General features: G+C 40.9%; 1 protein-coding gene across 3 annotated transcripts in view; it reads left to right on the forward strand.

Annotated features, from left to right (window-relative positions):
* Positions 1-18,889: 18,889 nt before the first annotated feature.
* unc5cb (unc-5 netrin receptor Cb) overlaps positions 18,890-22,710 on the forward strand; it is a 148,274-nt gene continuing 144,453 nt past the window's right edge. For all 3 annotated transcript variants that reach the window (XM_049603744.1, XM_049603745.1, XM_049603747.1), the window contains exon 1: positions 18,890-19,518. In XM_049603744.1, coding sequence (XP_049459701.1) covers positions 19,401-19,518 — 118 coding nt within the window. In that variant the 5' untranslated portion in view covers positions 18,890-19,400. The remainder of the gene's footprint in view (positions 19,519-22,710) is intronic.

Below are 22,710 nucleotides of genomic sequence, written 5' to 3' on the forward strand. Positions count from 1 at the left end.
AATACAACATAGTCTCTAATACGTGGATTGTGTGTTCAGTGACTAGCGCTGCAGACCGAGCCTTTCATATCACCGTCGACTTTTCCTTTTGAAATTTCTACTTCAAACTGCTTGTCTCCATCCTCCGGGATTGTAGATCTCAAACTAACCATTGTGGAGTGTTTACTGGCCCAGTGAAGAAGAGGAATAATTTTCACCTTTCCATATATCAGTGCAGTATCCAGCCATGACACAGTGCCTACAGTGAGAGGAGAGAGAGAGTGTTAAGGACCCAACCCAGCTTAATGGCCTTCCTCCCTTGAAAGGAAGCTATAATTAAAGTTAAGTGAGCAGATGCTGAAAGAAAAGCTTTTTTTGTGATGATAAATGTGGTTTTGAATTTAACACCTCGGGGTAGAGGAACCCTATCTAAATGACCCTGAGGCCCCTGCCACTTCTACAGTACGCCATAATGCTGTAAAGTGCGGTGACAACACCCTCCTCCACTTCCACTCAGCTCCCCTCCCCTCCCAGCCCGCTGGCTAAGGTTGAAACCCTTCTGTTTCAGAAGGGATTAAGTTACTGCACTTAAGTGTAGCAACAATGTCGATGAAATTGAGACCAGTGGTGTTTGCATTGTACCTACAAGACAGATAACCCCAACAGCAGAAAGAGGTGTGGGAAGAGAAAAGAGGGTTAAAACTGCAACATGTTTACTGTTGCTTTTTACTTTTTTTTTTTTTTTTGCAGGGAAATCCAGGCAGTCAGAATGCAAATTATTTATTTGAAATACTTGCAAGCAAGCATAGATTTGCATTTTAAACATTTTTGGGCAAGGAAACAGCACGCTTTTAGAATTTGTGCAGTCAAATGGAAATGACAATTCTCTATTTGTAGTTGAAAAGTGGTTGTGAGATTATTTCCACCATTATTATTGCTGTATGACGACTGCCATTGAAGCACAGAGGAGTTTTGTGATATGATACTGAAGAGAGGATACAATGCAACAATGTTTGTGTTTTATAGCAACATAATTATAAAAGTAATTCAGGTGTATTTTCTATATTTTGTGCTTGACAGACATCTTGTAATGTCCTCCAATAAATAAACAAATACATATAATCTCATATCAGTAGATGAGGCAGGATTCAGGTATTGTAGTACACAATTTGGACGATATCAAAGTCCATCAGTTCATCTTTACTGTCACTTTCAGGGCTGGTTGTTTGATTTCAACCTTTTTTTAATTGAAGTTCATCCACAGGGTATGAAGACCCTTCAGGGACTGGAAGGAGAAGGACCCCCTGCTATAACTGCTGTAACCCGGAGCAGAAACAGAGCAGGGGTCCTGGGATATCACCCGCCCCTTGCCCAGGAGGGACCCCACCAGATCCTGTCTCCCCTCTTTCGGAGCCTGAAGTGAAGTCTTCCTGAAAGCCTGGGATCTCCAACCGCAGCCCATCTCAGCAGGGGTCCGGTAGAAAGCTCTTCAGGCTCAAATCTGGTGCAGAGAAACAACAAAAAAATGCAATTAAGACCTTCTTTTGTTTTTTCATCAACGCCCCCTCAGTGTCTAGTTTCTTCTACGAGGGCAGCGTGATCGATAGCATGATCTTCTGCAGTAGCTCTCCATTTTACTGGTTTCTCTTCAATATACAAAGCAAGGACTGCAGGTGCAATTTTGTCTGCAACAGTTTTAAATATGCTGCTCTAAAACATTCTGCCTAATTGTTTAGGCAAATGGGATTTAGGAACATTTGCTTTTTACTTTTTATGGCGTTTTTTTATTTGTTCATTACCCAAGCGAGCATGAGCATAGTGTTTGCTCATTGCTGCGCATTAGAGCTTACTTCTGAAACTGATTTGTGGAACAATACACTGTACGTACAAGGTACCAAATAAATCCCTGCCTCATATACAAAATCTCCCATTAACGGTTACTTACTTTTACATGAATGGAAAGGCACAAGCAGCTTATAAGCCAAAAAAATATGATTAAGTGAGTCTTGTTTCTCTTTTGGTAGCGCATGTTTATTTACAAATTAAAATCCTTACCTATCAGGACTGTAAGTGCTTTATGAGCTGAATAATTTAATGTACTGTGACTGTGAGGGTGTGTGATTATGTGTGTTATGTCGGTGAGTGTGTGTGTGTGTGTGACCATGGTGGGTGGGAGGCGGAGAAAATATTTTGATTTCCATTTTTCCTGCTTGGTTTGCATATTGTTCCCCTCCGGCAACAACCTATTAATGAGACAAGCAGGTCATTCCCAGAAAAGGATGCTTACCGTGCGACTACACACAGACACATATGCTTTTTGCCCTCTTTTGTGTTCGAGTGCACACACACACACACACACACACACACACAGACAAACACACACACACACACACACACAAAAACACAACCGTACAAAGACACACACACACACAACTGTACAAAGACACACACATATGCAGAGATAACTTTCTCTCCAGGCTTCCCATCACTCATTCACGCCCTCCAGAGAGTATATCAGGTGTTCTTCGATTGATTCGACCTTGTGCTGACAGTGTGCGTCCATGCCTTCGTTGCACAAGTAAGGAAACAGTAATAGCTTGCACTCTATGCAACAAGGATGTCAAATCCGGTTTTCCACGTCCTTCTCCTTCTGCGTGAAATTCCCCGCTCTTTGTGTTTACACGTCCTCCCCCCCTCTGGTCTGCAGCTGTGCAGATCATGTGCCTGATACATTAATGGGATCTGTGCTGAGTAATGGGACAGGATTGGAGTTTGACACACTGACCCCACCCATCAGTGCTACTTGCCACCAGGAACCCCACAGGATGCTCTCTGGGAAATGTCTCTACTGCTTATTGGAATTTCTTTGATGAGTTTCGTGTTACAGGGGAACCCGATCCCTCCGACAGATTTGAGGTGAATCTGTCATGCTGGGTCTGTGCATCCTAATAATAGACTCTATATTTTACCATGGTAACATTTATTTGATCACCCAGGTAATTCTCTCGCCGGATTCCCTCTTCTACCTCGAGGCAGTTCACTTGTGCAGTCAGGGTATGTCAGCAGATCATCTCTAAGATGTTTAAATAGCCCTTTGTTGCCCTGGAAAAAGAGAGTTTCTCATGCAATATCATAAGAGTGGAATGTAAAAGGGTGTAATGGATTCCTGTGTGAGCCTTCATTAGGTGTCGTACACTGTGTTTACAGTAGCTTTCTCAGTCTGACTGCATTACCGCAACCCGGCGTTGCTCCCCCCTCAAGCGTTCATAAATCATTGTTAACAGACAGACCTGACACCCTGCTCATACATCACCACACAGGCCTTTAGTTCTCCGTAATTCAAACGCTGGATGTACAAACATCCCTGGCTGTGTCATGTCAGTTCAAAACATAGCTGAAACTCACACCCTAACAGAGGACAACAGGCCCGACTCTCAGACGAGCCAGATGAAAGCGTCTTAAAGAAAGTGGAGAGCACTCGTGCTTCAGAACATTATGCTGCCCTTTCTTCTCTCATCTACCAGGAATTTGGGTTTTTGCATGATCCTGCCAAAGTGAGACTGCCAAAAGAGAGTGAATCAGACGACTGTGAAACTATTAATTAGATGGCTGCTGAGTAGGAAGGGTGACAGTGAAATAATTATTATTAAAAAAAAATCCCCAACTTCTCTTTGCAAAAAAAGGTGGTAAAAACCATTTCTATTTTTATTTATGTAGTGTTGAACTCTGTAATTATATACGCATACAGTGGGAACTGCTTATAGTGATCACAGTTAAAGCTTGGGACAGACTCATTCCTCTACAAATGCTGTTTAAATAATTCCCTTATAAAAATCAAGTAGTTTCCTCCAGTGTTCATTTGGGTCTTTTCACACCTGACAACATTACTTTACATTTTTTACTTTTTTACTTTCCTAATCCCATGATACTTTGCCCCCTGGTAACCTCAGGTTGGTGCAGCGTGCACATTAAAATCATGACGGGGGGAAAAAAAGAAAGTCATTTTCTCTCAATGAAAAACGTAGCCTCCTCAAAGCTTTTGACAAACTGTCAAAAACAAGCTCAGAAGCAAAACTTGGCGCTCCTTAGGCTACCTTAGACAAACATCGAAAAACAGCCGTGGTTGTGAATGAGACAGAAAGTAAATGTGCACGGTCATGAATCATGAGTCATAAATAGTCATAAATAGCAAAGCTGTATATTTCATCACTTTATATTCCAGTTTATATATAAAAAAAGCCAATTAAATGGTAATCTGCATGAGAAATCAAAAATAATCTGTTATAATAATCATCCCTTGAAAGATATAGTGTGCAGGACTTTCCTATAAAAAAAAAAAAAAAAAAAACAATGTATAAACTCTAATAGAAGTAATCCCTCTCAGTCATCACTTATGACCCATTCAGTGTGTGATGGTGTGTTTGTCTGCAGAGACTCTGCCTTCTGCCTATATGTTCTTATTTTCCTCTATTTCCTGTGTTATGGCCATGCAGCCCCACAGCGCACAGGTGAGGGGCTTTTAAAAAGGAAGTGACCAGGTGCCAGACTGTAGGCAGCAGGCATCCGAAGGACATGGCGCCAAAAGAGCAAATATAGCAAGGTGAAATACCACGCAAGAGTGAATCTGGGGTTGGCTTTTACTTTCATTTCGCCACCGCCACTGACAGTCCTTCATAGCATACCTTTAACAGTTATCAATTTTACCCAGACAGACGTTATCACTGTATATCACATTACACTGTGTACTCCAGTGGCTTACCTCCAGTGTTGCTTTTGTTCTGCATAAACATCAGACAGCATTTAAAAAACCTGAAACATAAAATGTTCAAAATGTTTGACAGCTTTATGGAGCTTTAGGTTATTAAAGACATGAAAGATAAATTTTAGTATCAAATCTGCTTTCCCCCTCCTTCCCAATTACATCCAAACATTGCTTGGCAGCCATCTGGCTGATTGTAATCAGAGCGTTGTCCCAGCGTTGCCAAGACTCCAGTTGTTGCCCAACTGTCACTTCACCTAAAGGAACTTCAATGCTGTGTACTTCCACCGTGATTTCACAGCAAATATCGGCATGATATGTGATCTGATAACATGTTATACTAATTTATAATCAGATCTATATATGGCAACACGAGTGAAGTGTGTTATTGAGGCTGGATCATTTGAATCAGTAAAACGTGTGCAACAACAGTTTAATGAGGACGTTTGGGAGCAGTTCCTTAAGAGTTTCCATTGGTACAGTTGTCCACCATGCTGCTATCCTGACAAAACAGACTCTCCTCATTGATCACTTATTAGCTGCTTTTAAACCATCAATACCTTTTAAAGCACCACTTAAGATGAGGAACATCTGTCTCCCTGCTGTCTAGCTGAGTGCTGTGCCTGTAACGAGCAGCAGAAGCTGTAATGGCTTTAAGACGTGCAATAGACTTACTCACAAAGCTTAACAAACAACATGCCATGTAAATAACGTTTGAAGGATAGATTCGTGTTTTTTTTTTTTTTTTGTTTTTTTTTTAAATCCGCCTAACAACACTCACATGCCTATATGGAAATGAAACTGTTTTTGGTGTCTGTAATTATTCCTCTTGGCCATAATAGCTGAGCGGAAATCCCGTCTTAATGTTATTTTAATGTAAGAAAAGAATGACAGTTAAGCACATATCTTCTAAAGTTACAGTTCTTTTGGCATGAAATGACCTCTCTGTGTAACAAAGACGGAATTTCATTCTAACAAGACTATAATTTTGTAAGATGACCACTTTATTTGTCTAACCCAGAATGCTGATGCCACATTTTAGCTTTAGCTGAACTTTAAAAGTGCATTTTTGCGCAGAATGAGGGCTGCAGGAGGAAGAAGGGATCTCTTCAAGGCCAGTATGGAGAGGAGGAATGATTCCAGAGAGGAAAAAATGTTGCAATGTACAATTTGTGCTTGGAAAAAATGCTAACCAATCCTTTAACTCTATATTTAGGAACATTCCAGGTGAATCAGATCTTCATCAAAAGAGCTGATCAGCAGCATGGCAGGGAAAAAATGGCTTCAGACAACACTGTATTCATTCATGTGCCCTTTTCCCAATTTTTTTTCAAGATCCTTGAATGATGCACTGTATGTTTCACATTATAAGCCATCACTCCCTTCAAAAGAGTGCTAGAGGAAGAGTCAGGGGATCTTTAAAGTCGTTAGAGTTCATCCTCTAGGTACCAAGAACATCTCTGCAAAACTTAGTGCCAAATCATCAAGATGTTGAGATATTTTGCAGGAAAAGTGAAAAGTTTTATGCTGATTGCACTGGAGAACAAGTCACAGACAGACTAGAGTCAGTGGGAATCATTTTCTAGGGAGTATAAATATATGTTCAACATCCTTTAATAGCAACCCAGGGTTTCATTCCAACACTGATTGAAATTTTGAGCATTGAACACTTCATTTCCTGCATTCTGGTGACCTTTTAAGCATCAGTTTATGGTGAAAATGTCTTTATTTATATAATGATAAACAAAAAAATTCAGGCGATAGCTGATGATTCCAAACATGAAACTAGTCAATAGAATATAATGCAGTGAGGCTCTCTTCTGTATTGCTTTCAAATATTTACACAGCTTTTCTCCTTTAATTTTATCTCTGCTGAGTCAACACGCATGTAGGCATGATTAACTCTTCAGTCCTCCTTTGTGTCTTTGGTTTGGGGAAGTGACCTCTTCAAATGTGCATGTGCCACCTACTCAGATAATGATAAGTTAATTCTTTTTAATTAATATATAAACCATTGGACGTTAATAGCTTGTATGTGTTTCAACAAGATTTTTGCTCATGTTTAAACATTTTGCACATTCAAAACATATTCCACGTGTCTGTATTCTCTGAGATTTTGAGGAGAAAGTTATAATATTTGGATTTAATAAACCTGTTAAAATGAGAAAAATGTTTCAGGAAATAAAAGTTACCTGCTCTATAGTCTGCTGTGCATAATTTTGCTGTGCTGTTATGATATTATCCCCTCCAGACCGTCTGACAGACAGAGAACTCCATTTGGAACTCACTCTGGTTGAGACAAAGTTTGGAATACCAAAATTAACCGAAAGGCATAATACGTGATCGTCCTGTGTTGAAAAATATAACGCATAGTCCCTTACTGAGTCAATATGAGGAATAATTTGTCCCATATTTTAATGCACAGAACTGAATGAGGATAATGCAAACTATAGCTCTAATATATTAGTAGGGAAAATTCTTTTCTTCCAAAATATATGGGTAGGGACAAGCCCCTACTGTACATATGCAAACCTACGTCCTTGTGGCAACCCATCCATAGGTTTTTGAGATATTTCAGTTTGGACCAAAGTGGCAGAAAAACTGATCAACAGACTGACATTGCTGCACCTAGAAGGATGCTGTAAGCCTCCATTAGGTGGAGTTGTGTTGCTACTCCCTCTCCCCTTGGATCTCCACAAGTGTTGTGAGGACTCTAAAACTTCACCTGAGCCTCCCTCGGCATATGGGTGAGTAGATAATGGCTTAATTTTCATTTTTGGGAGCACTAAAGGTGCAGTTTGTAGTATTAAGGGGCATCTATGGGCAAAAATGAAATGTAACACTCATATGTTTTTATTTGTTTATAATCACCTGAGAATACATACGGACCGCATCCTCTCCCATGGAGTATGTCCTGTTGTTTCTACAGTAACCCAGAATGGACAAACCAAACAATGGCTCTAGACAGGGGCATCCATATTTTTTTGTTTTCATGTCTTTGCATCGGCCACCATAGTTCTCCTCCACGCTTGGCGCACGAGAGAAGTTTCATCCAACGCACTAGACCTTTAAGTTGAAGAGAATGAAGTGGCAAAAATCTTTTCATGTCGTTTTGTCAGGGTTTATGAAACCATATTTATCAAAATAGTCTTCCTCTGAACACTCTGTACACTTTGGCTACATCAACAAATAATTAGAAACTGGAACAAAGTAAACTGCTGTTTTGCACCAAGGACCACAGAAAAATCAGCCACAATCATCTGTAATGTTGATTCATTTTCTCTGGATTTTCTGCTAAATTCCTGCTTGGTTAAAGTCAATTCGTTGCCAGTAAAACTGCCACTCTAGACCTTCATGAATAATTCTCACAAAGCTGTTATTGGACTGGATAATACTGGGTTTCATACAGTAAATCTTGGTTGGCAAACACTGGGGATTTTAATTAAATAGCAGATGATCATAATGAATGACAATGGTCTGTGGTCATTGAGCAGCATGTTTATGCCACAGTGTGTCATAAAACATGTCATGAGTGTACTAGAACTAATTAGCTAAGAGTGCCAACGTCAGTGATAGCTGGTTAGTGTCAGAATATAGTTGACTTTATTAACCCTAACCCAGATTTTGAGTTTCAGTTGAGGGAGAATGATGCTGAAATGGTGGAACATTATGGTGATGCATTTCAGAATAACATATATTTTATTAGTAATGATATATATATTCTTTGAGTCTCTATGATAGTCTGTAAATCAATAAAAACTTTAACCCAGCCGACATTAGCAGTCAACGATATCCTCAGTTTTTTTCCAATCCATTTGAAATATCATATTTTCCATTATTCATACAGCACTATAAAAAAGACACTTTTAACATGCTCACTTGAGGAGAACAAGTAATTATGATTCCAATTGCAATTGCACATGCTATCCATGATTCATAACCTGTGTTAGATTGTGTTTATCATCTGTCTCAGAGCTAATGATGAGCACAGATCATCAAAAATTAAGAAATCACAAGTATTTGTCCTCCTTTTCTTGATGGGGAGTTTACATTATTTTAAGGTTATGTCCATAAACCTTTTGCATAGAGCGGATTTTGTGATAAATATAAGAGCTGTGAAATGTCAAAGATTACAAAATCATACAACCACAAGTGAAAGTACACAGTGGATGTTTTTCTGACATTTACTAGTGAAAAGTGTGTGGTTTTCTTTTTTACTCTCTCATATTCATGACAGATCGCTTATTAATTTATGCTTATCCACATGTGTGAACTCCTTGTATTCTTGTTTAAAGGAGAAACTAAAGAAGAAACAAAGATTTTTTTTTTGTTTCGTCAGCTCACTGCTCTAGTTTACAGCAGTGTGTTTCACCCACAGTCCCACCTCCTCCTCTCACTGTCCTTGACACACTTACCCAAGGTGGACACGTTGACCCCATCAGCTGGTGTTGTACACGTCCCACAGGGGGCCATAACACCCCACACCCCTACAGCATCTATCTCCTGGTCCCATGTGCCTCTGTGTGGCCCCCTTCACATGCCTTGGGCTGTCCCTCGGACAATTCCCTCTCAAGGAGTGATTAATGCCTGTTTACTTCAGAAAGGCCAAACCATTTCCCCGGATGGGAGGTGGGGACTGTGGAAAAGGAAAAAAAGAAGGAGTAGGAAGGAGGAAATGATGGGGGATGAAACAGATGTATGGACGGCAGACTGTGAGATGCTGCGGCGATGTGTGTGTCACGAGAGACTGGCCTCTGAGCCGAGGTGGGCAAGAGATAATCAGAGGCTTTTATATAGTTAGCAAAGGCCATGCAGGAACCTCTGTGAATAATTCTATTCAAGGATGTGCTCTGTGTTTATTAAACAATGAATCATAGACATCCTGTTACTGCCTCGTGGATGCTGTTGTGCTGCTCTCCTACTGAAATGCCACCAGTCCTGGCTGCTACATTTTGTGTTGTTTTCTCTGAGTGACTGTCCTCTAAAGAGTTTTAATGAGCTACAGTTTCACAGTAAAACTAACATCAGAACCTCTTAGTATAAAGTAACAAAATGGATGCATCCAGCTATATATAAACATGTAGTTCTATGGATAAAAGATAGACGATAAACAACTAATTTATTTCAATTTCTCCAGGAATGAACTTCACGCTAGTATTTTTTGCACGATATACAGGATGCTATGTCGAGTCAGTAAATTGGTGGTGCATATTTATAAGAGGTTGGCTTGTGTGTGACCTGCTTATGTTTGGCACTGCGTCTTACATTGCGTTTGATGTTTCTGTGATAATGAAATGTGCCTGTGAGGGATTAACGAAGTGCTTCTACTACTACTACTACTACCACTGCTACTGCTACAGCTACAGCCAGGCTTACTGCTACCATAACAGTAGCTGCAAATCTTTTGGTCATCTTCCTGCTCAGATTGTGATATCTGCCTGGCTCAGATCTGATCTAGGAAAGGTTTGGACAGATACTAAACAGAGTGGAAGCTTGAAGCTTTGATCCAGTCGCCACAGCACAGCCAAATCTGGGCAGTGAAGAAGATATAAGATGTGTTGAGGGGGGATATCTGGTGTGTGGCGCAGCGGGGCGCTCACCTTCCTCTAGGCTGAGTGTTCAGACGAGAAGTCTGAACTATAAGTGGCTGGTGCACAGGGTCGAAGTCTGGCTTGCGTCAGCATCTCGCTTGAGCGAGCCTGGTGGTCTAGGGAGCTGCAGCACGCCAATATAATCAACCTCGGTACTCTTACTACTGTATATGTGGTGCAAACAGTGTTAATGAACCTTCATCAGGATTCTCTTGTGGACACTCAACAGAAATTCAGTTTGAAGTAACTCGTCAAAATTCAGGTGTATTGTTTTATATTTCCTTTTTTTTGCCCTGGATTGTTTTCACAGTAAGATACAGTACGAACCATTTAAAATATTTACAACCCCATGCCTCATTCTGAACACTATCTGCAACAAATACGATAAATAAATAAAATATTTTCTCATGTTGACATGTTCACTGGCTGTGTAGAGTTCATTAATTTCATAAGGCCGGCAAATTATTCAGGATTGTTCCTTGAAACCAAAACATGAAGTTCTGTTTGCATGACACACAAAATATGAAAACAGATTTCAGCACTGTGACCAATGATGCTCATTTATCACATATATTTGTAGCGCTGCAATAATTTGTTGATTAGTCAATCCAAGGGCAACTATTTTGATAATCAATTAATCGTTTCGGTCATTTTTCAAGCAAAACTGTCCAACATTTACTCATTGCAGCTTTTTAAATGTGAGAATTTGCTGCTTTTCGTTGTCATTTATGATGATAAGTGAAGAGTCTTTGAGTTTCAGACTGATGTTTAGACAAAAAAAAACAAATTGAAAATGTCACTTTGAGTTCTGACAAATTGTGATGAGCATTTTTTTTTTTTACCTATTTTTGACATTATAGGCTAAACAATTAATTGATTAATTGTAAAATCATCTACAGATTAGTCAAAAACAAAAATAGTTTTCAGCTGCAGCCTGATATATTGGATAATGGAGATGATAATTAAACTCAATGTGATTATTTTTACTTTAAAAATTGCAAACGATGAATTGTGATGATGAGGACTTCTTCATTTTATTTAGTCTTATTACATTACATAATTGCAGTGATGGGAAAACACACCCATGCCAACATCCACAAAAAAAAAAAGCTTGTGATTGTGTAACTGTCATGTTGAAACACACTCCTGGTGGCAGCAGTGTCTTTGGCTTTGTGTGTTTTACAGGATGAGTCACAGGCGTGATGGACAGGCAAATCGATATTTTGACTTTGGCCACTGGATTTTCTCTTACGGGAGGAGCGACGGTAATGGAAGAGGACTGTAAATAAGTGGAAGGTTCTTGACAAATGAATCCATTAACATTTGCCTGTGTCGCCTGGCGAGCAGATTTGCTGTTTTATGGAGCAGGAAAAAAGAGCTAGTAAATCTGAGGGCGCTGTAAGGGTGAGGAGCTGAGAGCAGGCTGGGGGAACACATCTCCCATGATGCAGCACTTTATCTCCCTCCCAAATGGCATCTTTATCTGCCTAAATTAAGTTTTGATTCCTTGCCACATACGGAGCTGCAAATCACTTTTAATACTGATATCAAGAGCAGCAGTAAAGTGTGCCCAAAGCGATGGAAAGCAGCTTTATTGTGTGGCACATACTGCCGTCGCCACCATTCACTGTGTCTCTGTGGCTCACAGTAGTAAAAAAAAAAAATCAGCCCCAAACCATTGCTTTGTGTGCAAAACATATTATGCCATTTGTCATCATTCAGATTCCTCTCTATCCTGCAGCTCTGCACACAGAGTAACTTCAGCTATCTACCTGTAACTCTGTGGATGAGGAAGAAGGATACCCCTAAAGGTGACTTAATTTATAGCTGTGATTAATTTCCAATTCCATTTTCACTCAGTGATGTTTATCTTTAAAATTAGAAAGAAGCTGAGGCCTATTTGTGTGTATGTGTGAGGCGGTGGTGGAAAGGGGGGATGGGTTGAGGTTGGAGACTGGGTCTCACATAGAAACTGCATTACACTGCTTCTGCATTATCATTACTCTGCCTGCATATCTCTGTTTGTTTGGCTGCCTATCAATCTGGGTTGCAATCTGTCTGACTGTCTGTCTAATTGATCAACAGCCTGGCGGGAGACACAGAGGTCCTGTGAGCGCTCAGGAGGAATATGGGATGTCTGACATTTGTTTCCGAGAAACATATCCCTCGACAAAGGATGAAGAGTATATGTGGTAACAAGACATAGAGTCTACAGCAATGCTTGAGGCTCCGTGAGGCTGTACTTGCCCACAGTGATGCATTGAGCTAACCTCAGCAGGCTGACATGCTAACAATGACATGCAGATTTTTAGCGTGAATAATGTTTAACATGGTCATCATCCTACTTTATCATGTTAGCATGCTAACACTGGCTCAATAACACTACGCACAAAGTACAGCTGAGGCTGATTGGACATAGTGTGTTTGGTCATAAACCAGAGTAATGGACATTTAAGATTTAGACCTGATGGAAAATAACAACCAAAGTTATTACAATTTATTCTGAGAGGGTCATCAGTTTCTCTATCAGATTTCATGGCAATCCTTGGCACAGATTTTGAGACACTTGACACAATGTCAGAGTCCTCCATCAGGTCAGGTACATAACAGGTGACTCGCAAAATTGTCTTAATTCTATTACCAGGCTCAGTTCTAGGTTAAAAAAAGAACATGCAGATTGAATCACTTATTACTGGATGATAAATAGCCTATATTAAAAAATATGAAAATAATAATTTAATTTTTTAAGGATTTAATCCTCTGACTGCTGACTCAGTGTGTTGGCTCTGTCCTCTGCGCCAGCTGGAAAATCAGGCGCGTTACTAACAGGCACATTGACTGTGGAATTGTGCTGCTCAATATTATAAAAATAAGCAAAAAAATAATAATTTGCACTGTATTTCCTTTTTAAATATAATATCTTAGTTTTAGATTGTGAAATATCCCAAAATGATCACTTTAGACATGTTGCCTACACAAATTATTCCAACAGCACATGGTGATTAAAGGATTTGCAGTTTCAGGTCAGATGTTGTGTTGACGGGTTGGGTGGGGTTGAGAACTATTGAATTATTTTTGTCAGTCATATGTGGTTGTGGTGGAGTAGGTGTGGTATTGCATATCGTAGTGCCAGTTCAAAAGCAGATCTTGAGAATCAGACCCGGGCAGGACTCCGCCTCCTGGTGGAATTAAAGGGGAAAAGTTCTTAGGATTCATCATCTGGGGACCATGAATGTGCATGTAAAATTTGGTACTGATCCAAATAGATGTTGAGATACTTCAACATTGTTGTTTGAACCAAATTTAACAGCAATCTGTTGAAGCAACCCAGTCTCACTCTGAAGTCATAGAAATCTGGCGCTTGGGCAGTGACTTGCAGCTTCAGACACTGACAAAAAAAGACATCCTTTACTATCTGCACGATACACTGCTATAGCGTAACGACGCTCAGGGGAAATGTGGAGGAACAAGAATGAAAGTTAAAGCGACAAGCATGGACTTTCACCTGAGAGAGCAGTGTTCGTGTCCCGTAAGATTATAAAGCCAATCCCTGCTCTTTTTTCCTAAACCCAACCATGTGTTTGTTGTTGAAGATAAAATACATCAATTCGCGGTGTTTTACTGACATACTGTGTTTATTTCGAAAGAGACTGTATGTAAATGTTAAATTTCCTGTGAAAATTGAAGTATATTTTGAAAGAAGACAATGCATGTAACAGGCAGAACTTGACATAGCGTAATAGAACATCAACAACCAATGCACCCAGGGTACCTTGCACGTGTAATCTGGACATGGAAAGTCCATGACCCAAACATCAATATGTGACAAGGTCGGAGTGAGAATGTGTTGATTTAAGTTGTTGATGTGTGCTGTTAAGTTGTTGAAATTTTTCATTTTAGGGAAAGGTGGTGGGCGAACCTTATACATATAGCCATACAGCTACTAAAAGCAGCTCTAACACCAACCATCCTCATGAGTGTCAGTAAAGATTACCAAGCATTTAACAAGACAAATAGAGGTGTTATCCTTTTAGCTTCCAAGGAGGACAGACATAAATACATGTGTTCGGCCTGTTCCTCCAAAAGACACAGAACGTGACACTTTTCATAATATAATCTAAATGGGTTGAACTTTGAGTTTTCGCACTTCCCTATTTGGAGGCAATAAAGATGAAATACACACACTTAACATCCATCCTCTGAGGTATCTTCCAATTTAAGCCAACAGCTAAGTGACTCAGACAGTAGGTTACGCATAAATAAAGCATAGTTATAAAGCATGTAAAGTTCAGGAGTTCACTTGCTCTTAAACTGAAAGCTAAAGTGGGCAAGACGTTTGATTCAAGGGACTCTCAGCTTGCTCGGGTTGTTTGCTCCAGACACTCCACTTCCAGCATCTCAGACACGGCTGCCCTCCTGGGGTTGTCGCGCACCACAGTGTCAAGTTTCCTGCCAGACTAAAACATCCATCTAGCAGCAGTCCTGTGGGCACAAATGCTCCTTTCCAGACAAAGGTGTGCATGTGAGAGGAGTTATTTGCTGAAAGGGTGCATGTTAACAATCTGGGGGGCATTTACGCCTCAGTATTTCTGTGATATCCATGCTTTTCACTCCTGGAACACGCATGCTTTTTCCTCCTCGAAGGCTTACACAGGTCAGTGGTGAGTGTTTAAGGTTACATGAATGTGTTTCTTTTACTCATTCAGCACAGAGAGGAATATCTATCACCCCTTTAGACTAGATACAGTAATTGTCAAATATTGTGCGGCTCAACTGCACTGAGACGCAGTAAATAAGACATTTAAATGCAATTTTAAACGTTGACCCAAGAGCTTTAGACCTAAAAAAGAGACAACATAGAAAAAAATGATTGATATAGTGAAATTCTCTGGACAGCAACAGGAAGTGTAAACTGCTTTGCTTAGTACAGCATTTGGATTGAGTCTATGTGGTCATGTTTATATCACAGTTTATTTATTTTTCATGTCTAATGTCAGTGAGAGGTCAAATGAATTGAAAGGGTATATATTCAATGCAAATAAATACCCTTTGAAGATTATTCCACTGAGCTAGCAGTAGATGCACACTTCCTTCTGTGTGGTGATACAGCAGCAGGTGTAGTTCATTAGGAAGAAAGTAGTCCCTAAGTCTGTGGATTATCTTGAGTAACTGGATCATGATTCTTGAAAGAGAAACTGCTGTTGAGCTTTTCAAATGTATTTTTTTTTATGTGCATCTACATCTATGGTTGCTTACCTAGCATCAGTGAGCTAGCGTTGCAGCTCAGCTGAAGAGGAAGTGATTAATGTTTGTATCTCACACTGTCATGAGCACGAGCCTCTCATCCATGTAGATGCACACTTCCTTCTGCACAGTGATATGTTTTACCTGATGAGTTTTTCAAATGTATTCTACAAGCCAGTTGCCATCTAGTTTCATGATATTCAAGAGATGGCAGACATCTCTACTGTCGATATTTCCAATACACAGCAACTCACACCAAAATTATCTAGACAAATAAATAACAGATAAATAGCATTACAGCTAAGAGGACAAATACGTAGATTTGATTTTGGGTTGCACTGTCCCTTTAAGCAGACAGGCACCTCTGGATGTCACTTGCTGCTTTCTGAATCGGCACCTCAATGGCTCATGAGAGAAGTCGGAGGAGACTGGCGAAACTTGTTCGAGTTAACAGGCCACAAATAAATGACAGCTCAGTACAACAGCAGTGTGCAGAAGGACATTTCAGAAAGCACACATCATTTAACCTTGAATTGGATGGGCTGCAGCCGCAGAGGGCTATGCCACTTTCCACTCTAGTCAGCAAAGAACAAGAAAATGAGGCTATGTGAGCCATCACAAGAGCTGGATGACTGAGGAGCGGAAAAATAAAGCGCGAGCGAAGAAATCCTACTTTGTAATGTGACATGCTGGTGACAGGGTCAGGATGTGGCCTTCATGGTCACAGTGCACTCTTCTTTTTCTTCAAATGAATACATGCAGCAAGATAAGATGTTATTTCACATGTGCACATCGCTTAAAGATTGTTTTAGGTACATGGCAGTGACCTCAGTTTTCCTCCCGCTGCTCGTGCACTCGTCATATCTCAGCCAAACAGAGCACCTTTGGGACGATGTGGAATGGGTCGATAGCAGCATGAATGCATCACTATGGAGTCAGCATGGACCAGTTCTCCCTGAGGAATGTTTACAGCACCTTGTTTAATCCATGCTCCCATGAAATGGCAAAAGAAGCTCCTACAGTGCTTTATGTAGAATATACAATACAGAGTTTAATTTTGGACACCCAAACCACAGCTATCATTCCCAACCTAGAAGAGTGTAAATCAAGAATAAAAGCAATTTCCTGCACACACTGCCTCAAATTGAAATGCCAGCAAGATGACAGTTACCCATTGACATCACTGTACATTAAAAAAAATGGTGATGGAGGGGAGGAGAATACCACGCTTCTTAAATTAGATTCATATTTTAAAAGTTTATCACGTTTCATTTTGGTGCAGAGATAGTGTCAAGCTCACATTTCACATTAATCACGAAGTATCGGGGGCATTGCCTAGACATCTGTCATGCATATGTAATTACTTATGAGCCTTTTATCGGAATCGCTGAAACAAATTTCCCCCTGCAAAGCGAAAGTCATGTGTGTGTGTGTGTGTGTGTGTGTGGTGAGTGTGTCTATGTGTTCATTTATGTCTGTTAGGCTGAGGTCATTATTGATCAGGTTTTGTGACACGCTATTACTACTTCTAAATAACAATTAGAGTGACAGAAACAAGGACTGCAGGGCCCACTCAGATAAATTATGCCTTCCTGTTGCAGCGCCTGCGTTAAATTAATGACGATTTATGTTCTCAAAATACACAGAGTCGAGGAAACGGAAGCACCTGTTTGCAATACACAGGGGTGAAAAGGTAATCCAGGAGTGTACTTACGTACTATTCTGAGGTAACTGTACTTTACTTGAGTATTTCCATTTTCTGCTACTTTATACTTCCTCTGCACTGCATTTCAGTGGGAAATTCCACGTTTATTTGGCAGCTAGTTACTTTGTCTTGTGTCTCCTTATAAAAACAGTGTCTAGTTGAAGCTCTTTGTCATGTTTCAGATGTCTTTGGGCCCCGACACAACAAGCTGACAGTTGTCCATTGGTCAGTGTCAGCCCACTGGTGAGCAACTGTTGCCCTGGTTTTTGCAGTGTGCCCCGTACAGTTGGCACTCGCCGGCCCTTGTCTGCTTTTTTCAGCTGATTTAGTGTGTTGATTTGGGGTCAGAGCCGGGCCGTGAATGAAATCACTTGGATCGATATTTAAGGTCAGTGCACAAGAAGCAAGGAGGAAGTGAGGAATGCAAACAAACGACAAGTGAAGAGGGAGTGAGATCAGAAACAAACTTGTCATAAGATTATTTTTTTAGCCACTGAGCTCTTAAGCAGCAATGGTTCGTAACTGTTTGTATTATTATTCACTAGTGCACAGTAAATATCATTCGTCCCTTCAACATGGGGTTGTGTTGTTAATGTGCTAATCGGCTAACTAGCATCTTAAATCTGTCCAGCCTGTCTTCCAGTTTCCTTTTATGAATACAGGCTACTGCTGCCTGCTGGTATGGAGACTTATGTATCTCATGCAGGCAACGTGCTATTTGGCCATTAGCTGTAGTCTTTGCGGTGTGTTCAAGTGCAGCTTTCTGCCCAAGAAACAGACAACATGAGTCAGCCTTCATCGCCGTTAATTCTCCCCTACTACATCTTGGTCTTGTGTGTCTGGGCCTTATGATTTCACAGTACCACTAGGGACATTTCCCCTCTAAACTTCCTTAATGGTTTCATTTGAATAACTGTTTAAGACCCAATGAGGTCAGATTATCTAATATTTCATAAAAAAATATATCCAAGGTTAGACAGAAGTCTAAAAATTAATACAGATTTATGTAGGCTATCAGAACTTTGTTTTTACTTCTTCTCTCTCACATTAATCATCTCACGACCCCTCCTTTCATCTTGTGACTCTTTGGAAAGGGGCTCGACCCTTAGATTGGGAACCTCTGGGCTAAACTAACTGTATTTAGCTTGCAATGCATTGATGCATGTTCACAATCTAATAATGTCTTATATGATATATCAGGGGACATTTACATTTTACTGAGGTGTGTATTCTTACTCTGTGGTACAGGATCTGAATACTTCCTCCACCACTAACAAAACAACATTCCTCTAATTGCTCAAAATATTCCTTTTTGTTGTGGCTGTGGCTCATAAATGGTTTCATAAATGTTTTGCAGTTAATGTAGAGAGATCAAATGTAAAAAGATATTTCAAATATATTATCTTTCAAGCCCCAGAGGACTTAGTAGGCTACTTTAGAGCTGTCTAAGCATCACTAACTCCAATGATTGACATGCACATTGAACCCAAGGCTTCCATGTATCATCCAGGCCCAGGCTATTTGATAAACGCCATCCATTCCTCGCTGCTGTCCGGGCCAGGTTTTGATACAGCGCCGCCACTTGCCGGAGCACTTGGATTGGCTGAAGGAGCAAGGTAGCCCGCAGAGACTGCTCCTTCCCCCGGTTCAGTCCCGTCAGTGGAGCGCGAGGCGCGGCGCACACACACACACACGCACACGGGGCTCATACACACCCGCCTGCACGCGTGAAAGGTGCGACAGAGAGTGGACTCCACCGGAGGACTTTGATTTTGTGCGCGTGGGACTAATCGGAGCATGAATTTGCCATCAAGACATCGATCCACACCTCTAGACAGACCAAGTGAACCTTTCCAGGGAAAAGCAAACGGGGACAGATTTTAATGCAACATCCTTCCTGACGGAGGGCGATGCACCCGCTTCTTGTTCCATAAGCTGTCACACTTTATATGACTGCACAAACACAGCGGTGGATATATTTGCTGCAAAGCCGTTTTTTTGTTTTGCGCTCGGGGTGAGATTCCGACTGCAGCGCACAGTAACGAGCGACAATAGTGCGTGTTTTGAGCGCACATTTCTCAGTGACTCGGACTTGCCTCAGAGCGGAGTTTGACTCCTCATCATGGGGTACGGTGCACAAACTGATAGAGAGGGAGGAAGAGTGCCGAGATCCTCCTGTGAGATGCTGACCGTGTCCTGGCTTTTGCTTTTTCTCCTGGTGGATATCGGGGTGGCGCAAGGTAAAGTTAAAAGCGTATTTTTTTGACCTGTGAACTTGGCTTTGCTCTGGGTAAAAGTTGCGTAAACTCCTATAGGCTACAGCAGGGGTGTAGTGGACAGGAGGAACCACCTGAAGTTAGTTTACGCACACTCTTTGTAGAAAAAAAAATACAGTTTATCCACCTTTTTGCGCACAGCTATTGCAGAGATTGAGGCATAAATTCAGCCTGTATCAAAACTAGAAGGCCTGCAGGAATAACCTCCCAATAATCAGGGCTAAATATGAAGATATGGCAACCAGATACGTCAAATGGAAAAACATGGTGGACAAAAAGGGTGACAAAATCACCTCACTTTCATTCAAGAGACTGAATACTGTTTATTCCAGTTCTGAAAACCGCAACTGGCATTTGGAAACAGAAACAGTTGCACTATCACATCTGTTTCTCCAGGAAAATAAATCAAGACGCACTGTTGTGCTGCAACAGAGCCTCTGAGATACCATCAGAATGAAATCAAGCCCATATTTAGGCTGCTTGTTTTACATCCATCTCAAATTGATCCTTAAAGATTGTCCTACACGGATAGGTGTGCTACTTTTCTGAGTCACAGCACAGGAGGTAAAATACATCACACAATTGATTCCTTACTGTAATTATAATGAATGAAATCATATTTAAATTCTGACTCATGACCCACTTCCTACTGCTTTTGATTTAGTTTCATCTGGACACCCGCTCACACTGAAAACCCTCAATCATTCATTTGTGTGTAGTCCTGTGTTTCCAGATTTAAACAATACTTCAAAAAAACGATTAATTTTCGTGCAATCTTGTTTCCACGCGCACATGAATAGTTTAATTCCAAAATAAAATGCCCATTCTTTGGAAACAAGCTCATCCTTTAATGCTGATTAAGTCCAGTGAAGCTATTAAAGCTATTAAATAGTCCTGACCTTTGCTCAGAAGACTGGTCTTTATTAGGAGGGAATAATCTCTATGAAATACAGAGCGGTTGAGTTTCTGAGGGAAATTTCATCTTTCATATAATCGCTTTTAATTTCTGACTTCATTCTACTGCAGCCAGTAAGCACATTTTTAACCTTTAGTGTGTCTCCAGAATCGTCCCTCAGAGTCGAGTCGTCTGCTGAAAGATGCTTTCTGTAAACCGTAGTAGCTGTCAGTTATGGAGAGCATTGAGATAATGCCACAACACCTGAAGCCATTTACTTAATCTGCTCTCTCCTGAGTGGGATTGTCTGTCAAACAAAGGGAGCTAGGAGGAAGCCATCTGCGCGAGGGTGAATGCTCAGTATGTGTTTGTGCATGTGTGTCAGATGCCGTCAAGTGTGCATGCCTCTGGAATGAAAGGTAGGTGGTCTGCCTGCTCTTTCTGGAACCAACTATGGCTGAATAAGGTGATGAGATGGGAGGAAATGAGGGGATTTTCGGTTTGCAGGCAGACCTCTCTGCGAGGAAAGGGCTTACAGTAGCAGATTTTTTCAAGGATCTAACATTTTTTTTTTTTTTTTTTTGGAAGTTAAAGGCTGCTCACGCAAGAGCAACACAAGCTTAAATTGGAGGTCCAAGCACATATTTTAGACAGGGATGAGGGTCTGCAAGCAACCTTATCTAGCTGCTCCAGACCTTCATCTCACTCCTACATAGTTAATGAGCAAAAGAGGGAGAGGAAGAATGAAAAACAGCACAGGTCTGGTTTCTGAAGGGCAGGGTGAGATGACATAATACCCATCCCAAAACCCCAGAGAGCCCCTGTGTCATTGACTAGATGGGAATACGAACAAGGTCCTTCTCTGTCCATTAAGAAGTCGATACAGCAGGAGAACATTGTTTGAGACTAATTAATGGGCCCCGCTATTTTTGGGCACTGATGAGCTCTACACATTTCCAAATCACTGGAGAGTCACTTCTTCAGTGTAAAACTACTGGTGATTAAAGTGGCTCACTTACCCAGGCGCTCCTCGTGCAACCACTCCTTCCCTGCATATCTTGCTTTGGAGTCATTTGAACACACTCTCAACATTTGTGTACTTTGGTACATTTCATCTGACTGTTGCGGTGTATTTTTACTCCCTGACTTTGCCTTTGAGAGGACTTGCTCTCACCCCCCGTCTACAGACAGAAGTGAGCGCTGGGAAATGAGAGTGCTCATTAACCTGCTGAACTCTTGACAAAGGAGACAGGTTGAGACAGATATAAGCTGGGAGCTGCCAGAAAGGTAGCAGGGAGCTGTGTGACAGTAGCTTGATTGGAAACCCTTGGTGCAAGAACAGATGTACTCCTGGTATTTCCAGCGCGGAGGCAGAGCTGTACAGTATGTGCAGTGTCCGTATCTGTGTGCATGTTGTTTTAAAAGTTGATGGAGGATGTCAAGTTGTTAGGGGAATATGTGGAATACGTCCTCGTGATGATATGTTGGAAAAAAAGAAACTGCATGAGATGTTTCAAACAGTTTTTCCTTTTGGATGTTAAAGCAATTCTACTGGGTGAATCTGAAACATTAGAATTTGTAATCCATGTAAGAGACTGACCAGTGAATCAAGGGGAAAGTACGTTTTTTTATTGATTGCATCTATTAAATCTGCTTCAGGAAGGAAGTCATTGAAAAGAAGAGGATATGGGTTCATGGAGGATTTCTAAACCGCCTGCAAATAGAGGCAGTTTTGTATGTAAAATGTATGGCGCAGGAGAGGAAATCATATTTGAAGTTTTCCGTACTGATTTCTTTTTCGTTTTCAAGGCTGTCCAGTAATCTACCTTAACATGCTTGTACTGTATCTGTGTGTTACGCAGTGGATAAAAGCATAAAGTCCAGCCCAGGGCCGCGGCCTTCCTGGGATTAGTTCAGTTTTTCCACAATGCCGCACTTATGTCTCTTTCTTCCTTTTTTTACCCTGTTCCTGTCTCTGCCACCTCCCCTCTCTCTGATGATGTGTCCTGCGAGGATTGTTTTTGGAGGGAAAAGTTAAAGGCTCCTTATTATATATGGTTTCTAAAATATTGTGACTCAGTGCTCAGTAAGACGTCGCCATTTTCCACATATGACACTCCCTTTCCGAGTGATCTGAGCGCCTCTTTAAGAGCGCAGGTAAACGTGAATGTTATTTCTATCATTATTATTCTAACCGGCTTCCCTGTGGCCTGACAGCCGGCTCCTTGGGGGCCACTAACATTACAGCCGTTGCGGTCATT

Source organism: Epinephelus fuscoguttatus, linkage group LG18 (assembly GCF_011397635.1).
Source record: "Epinephelus fuscoguttatus linkage group LG18, E.fuscoguttatus.final_Chr_v1".
Lineage (NCBI taxonomy): Eukaryota > Metazoa > Chordata > Actinopteri > Perciformes > Serranidae > Epinephelus > Epinephelus fuscoguttatus.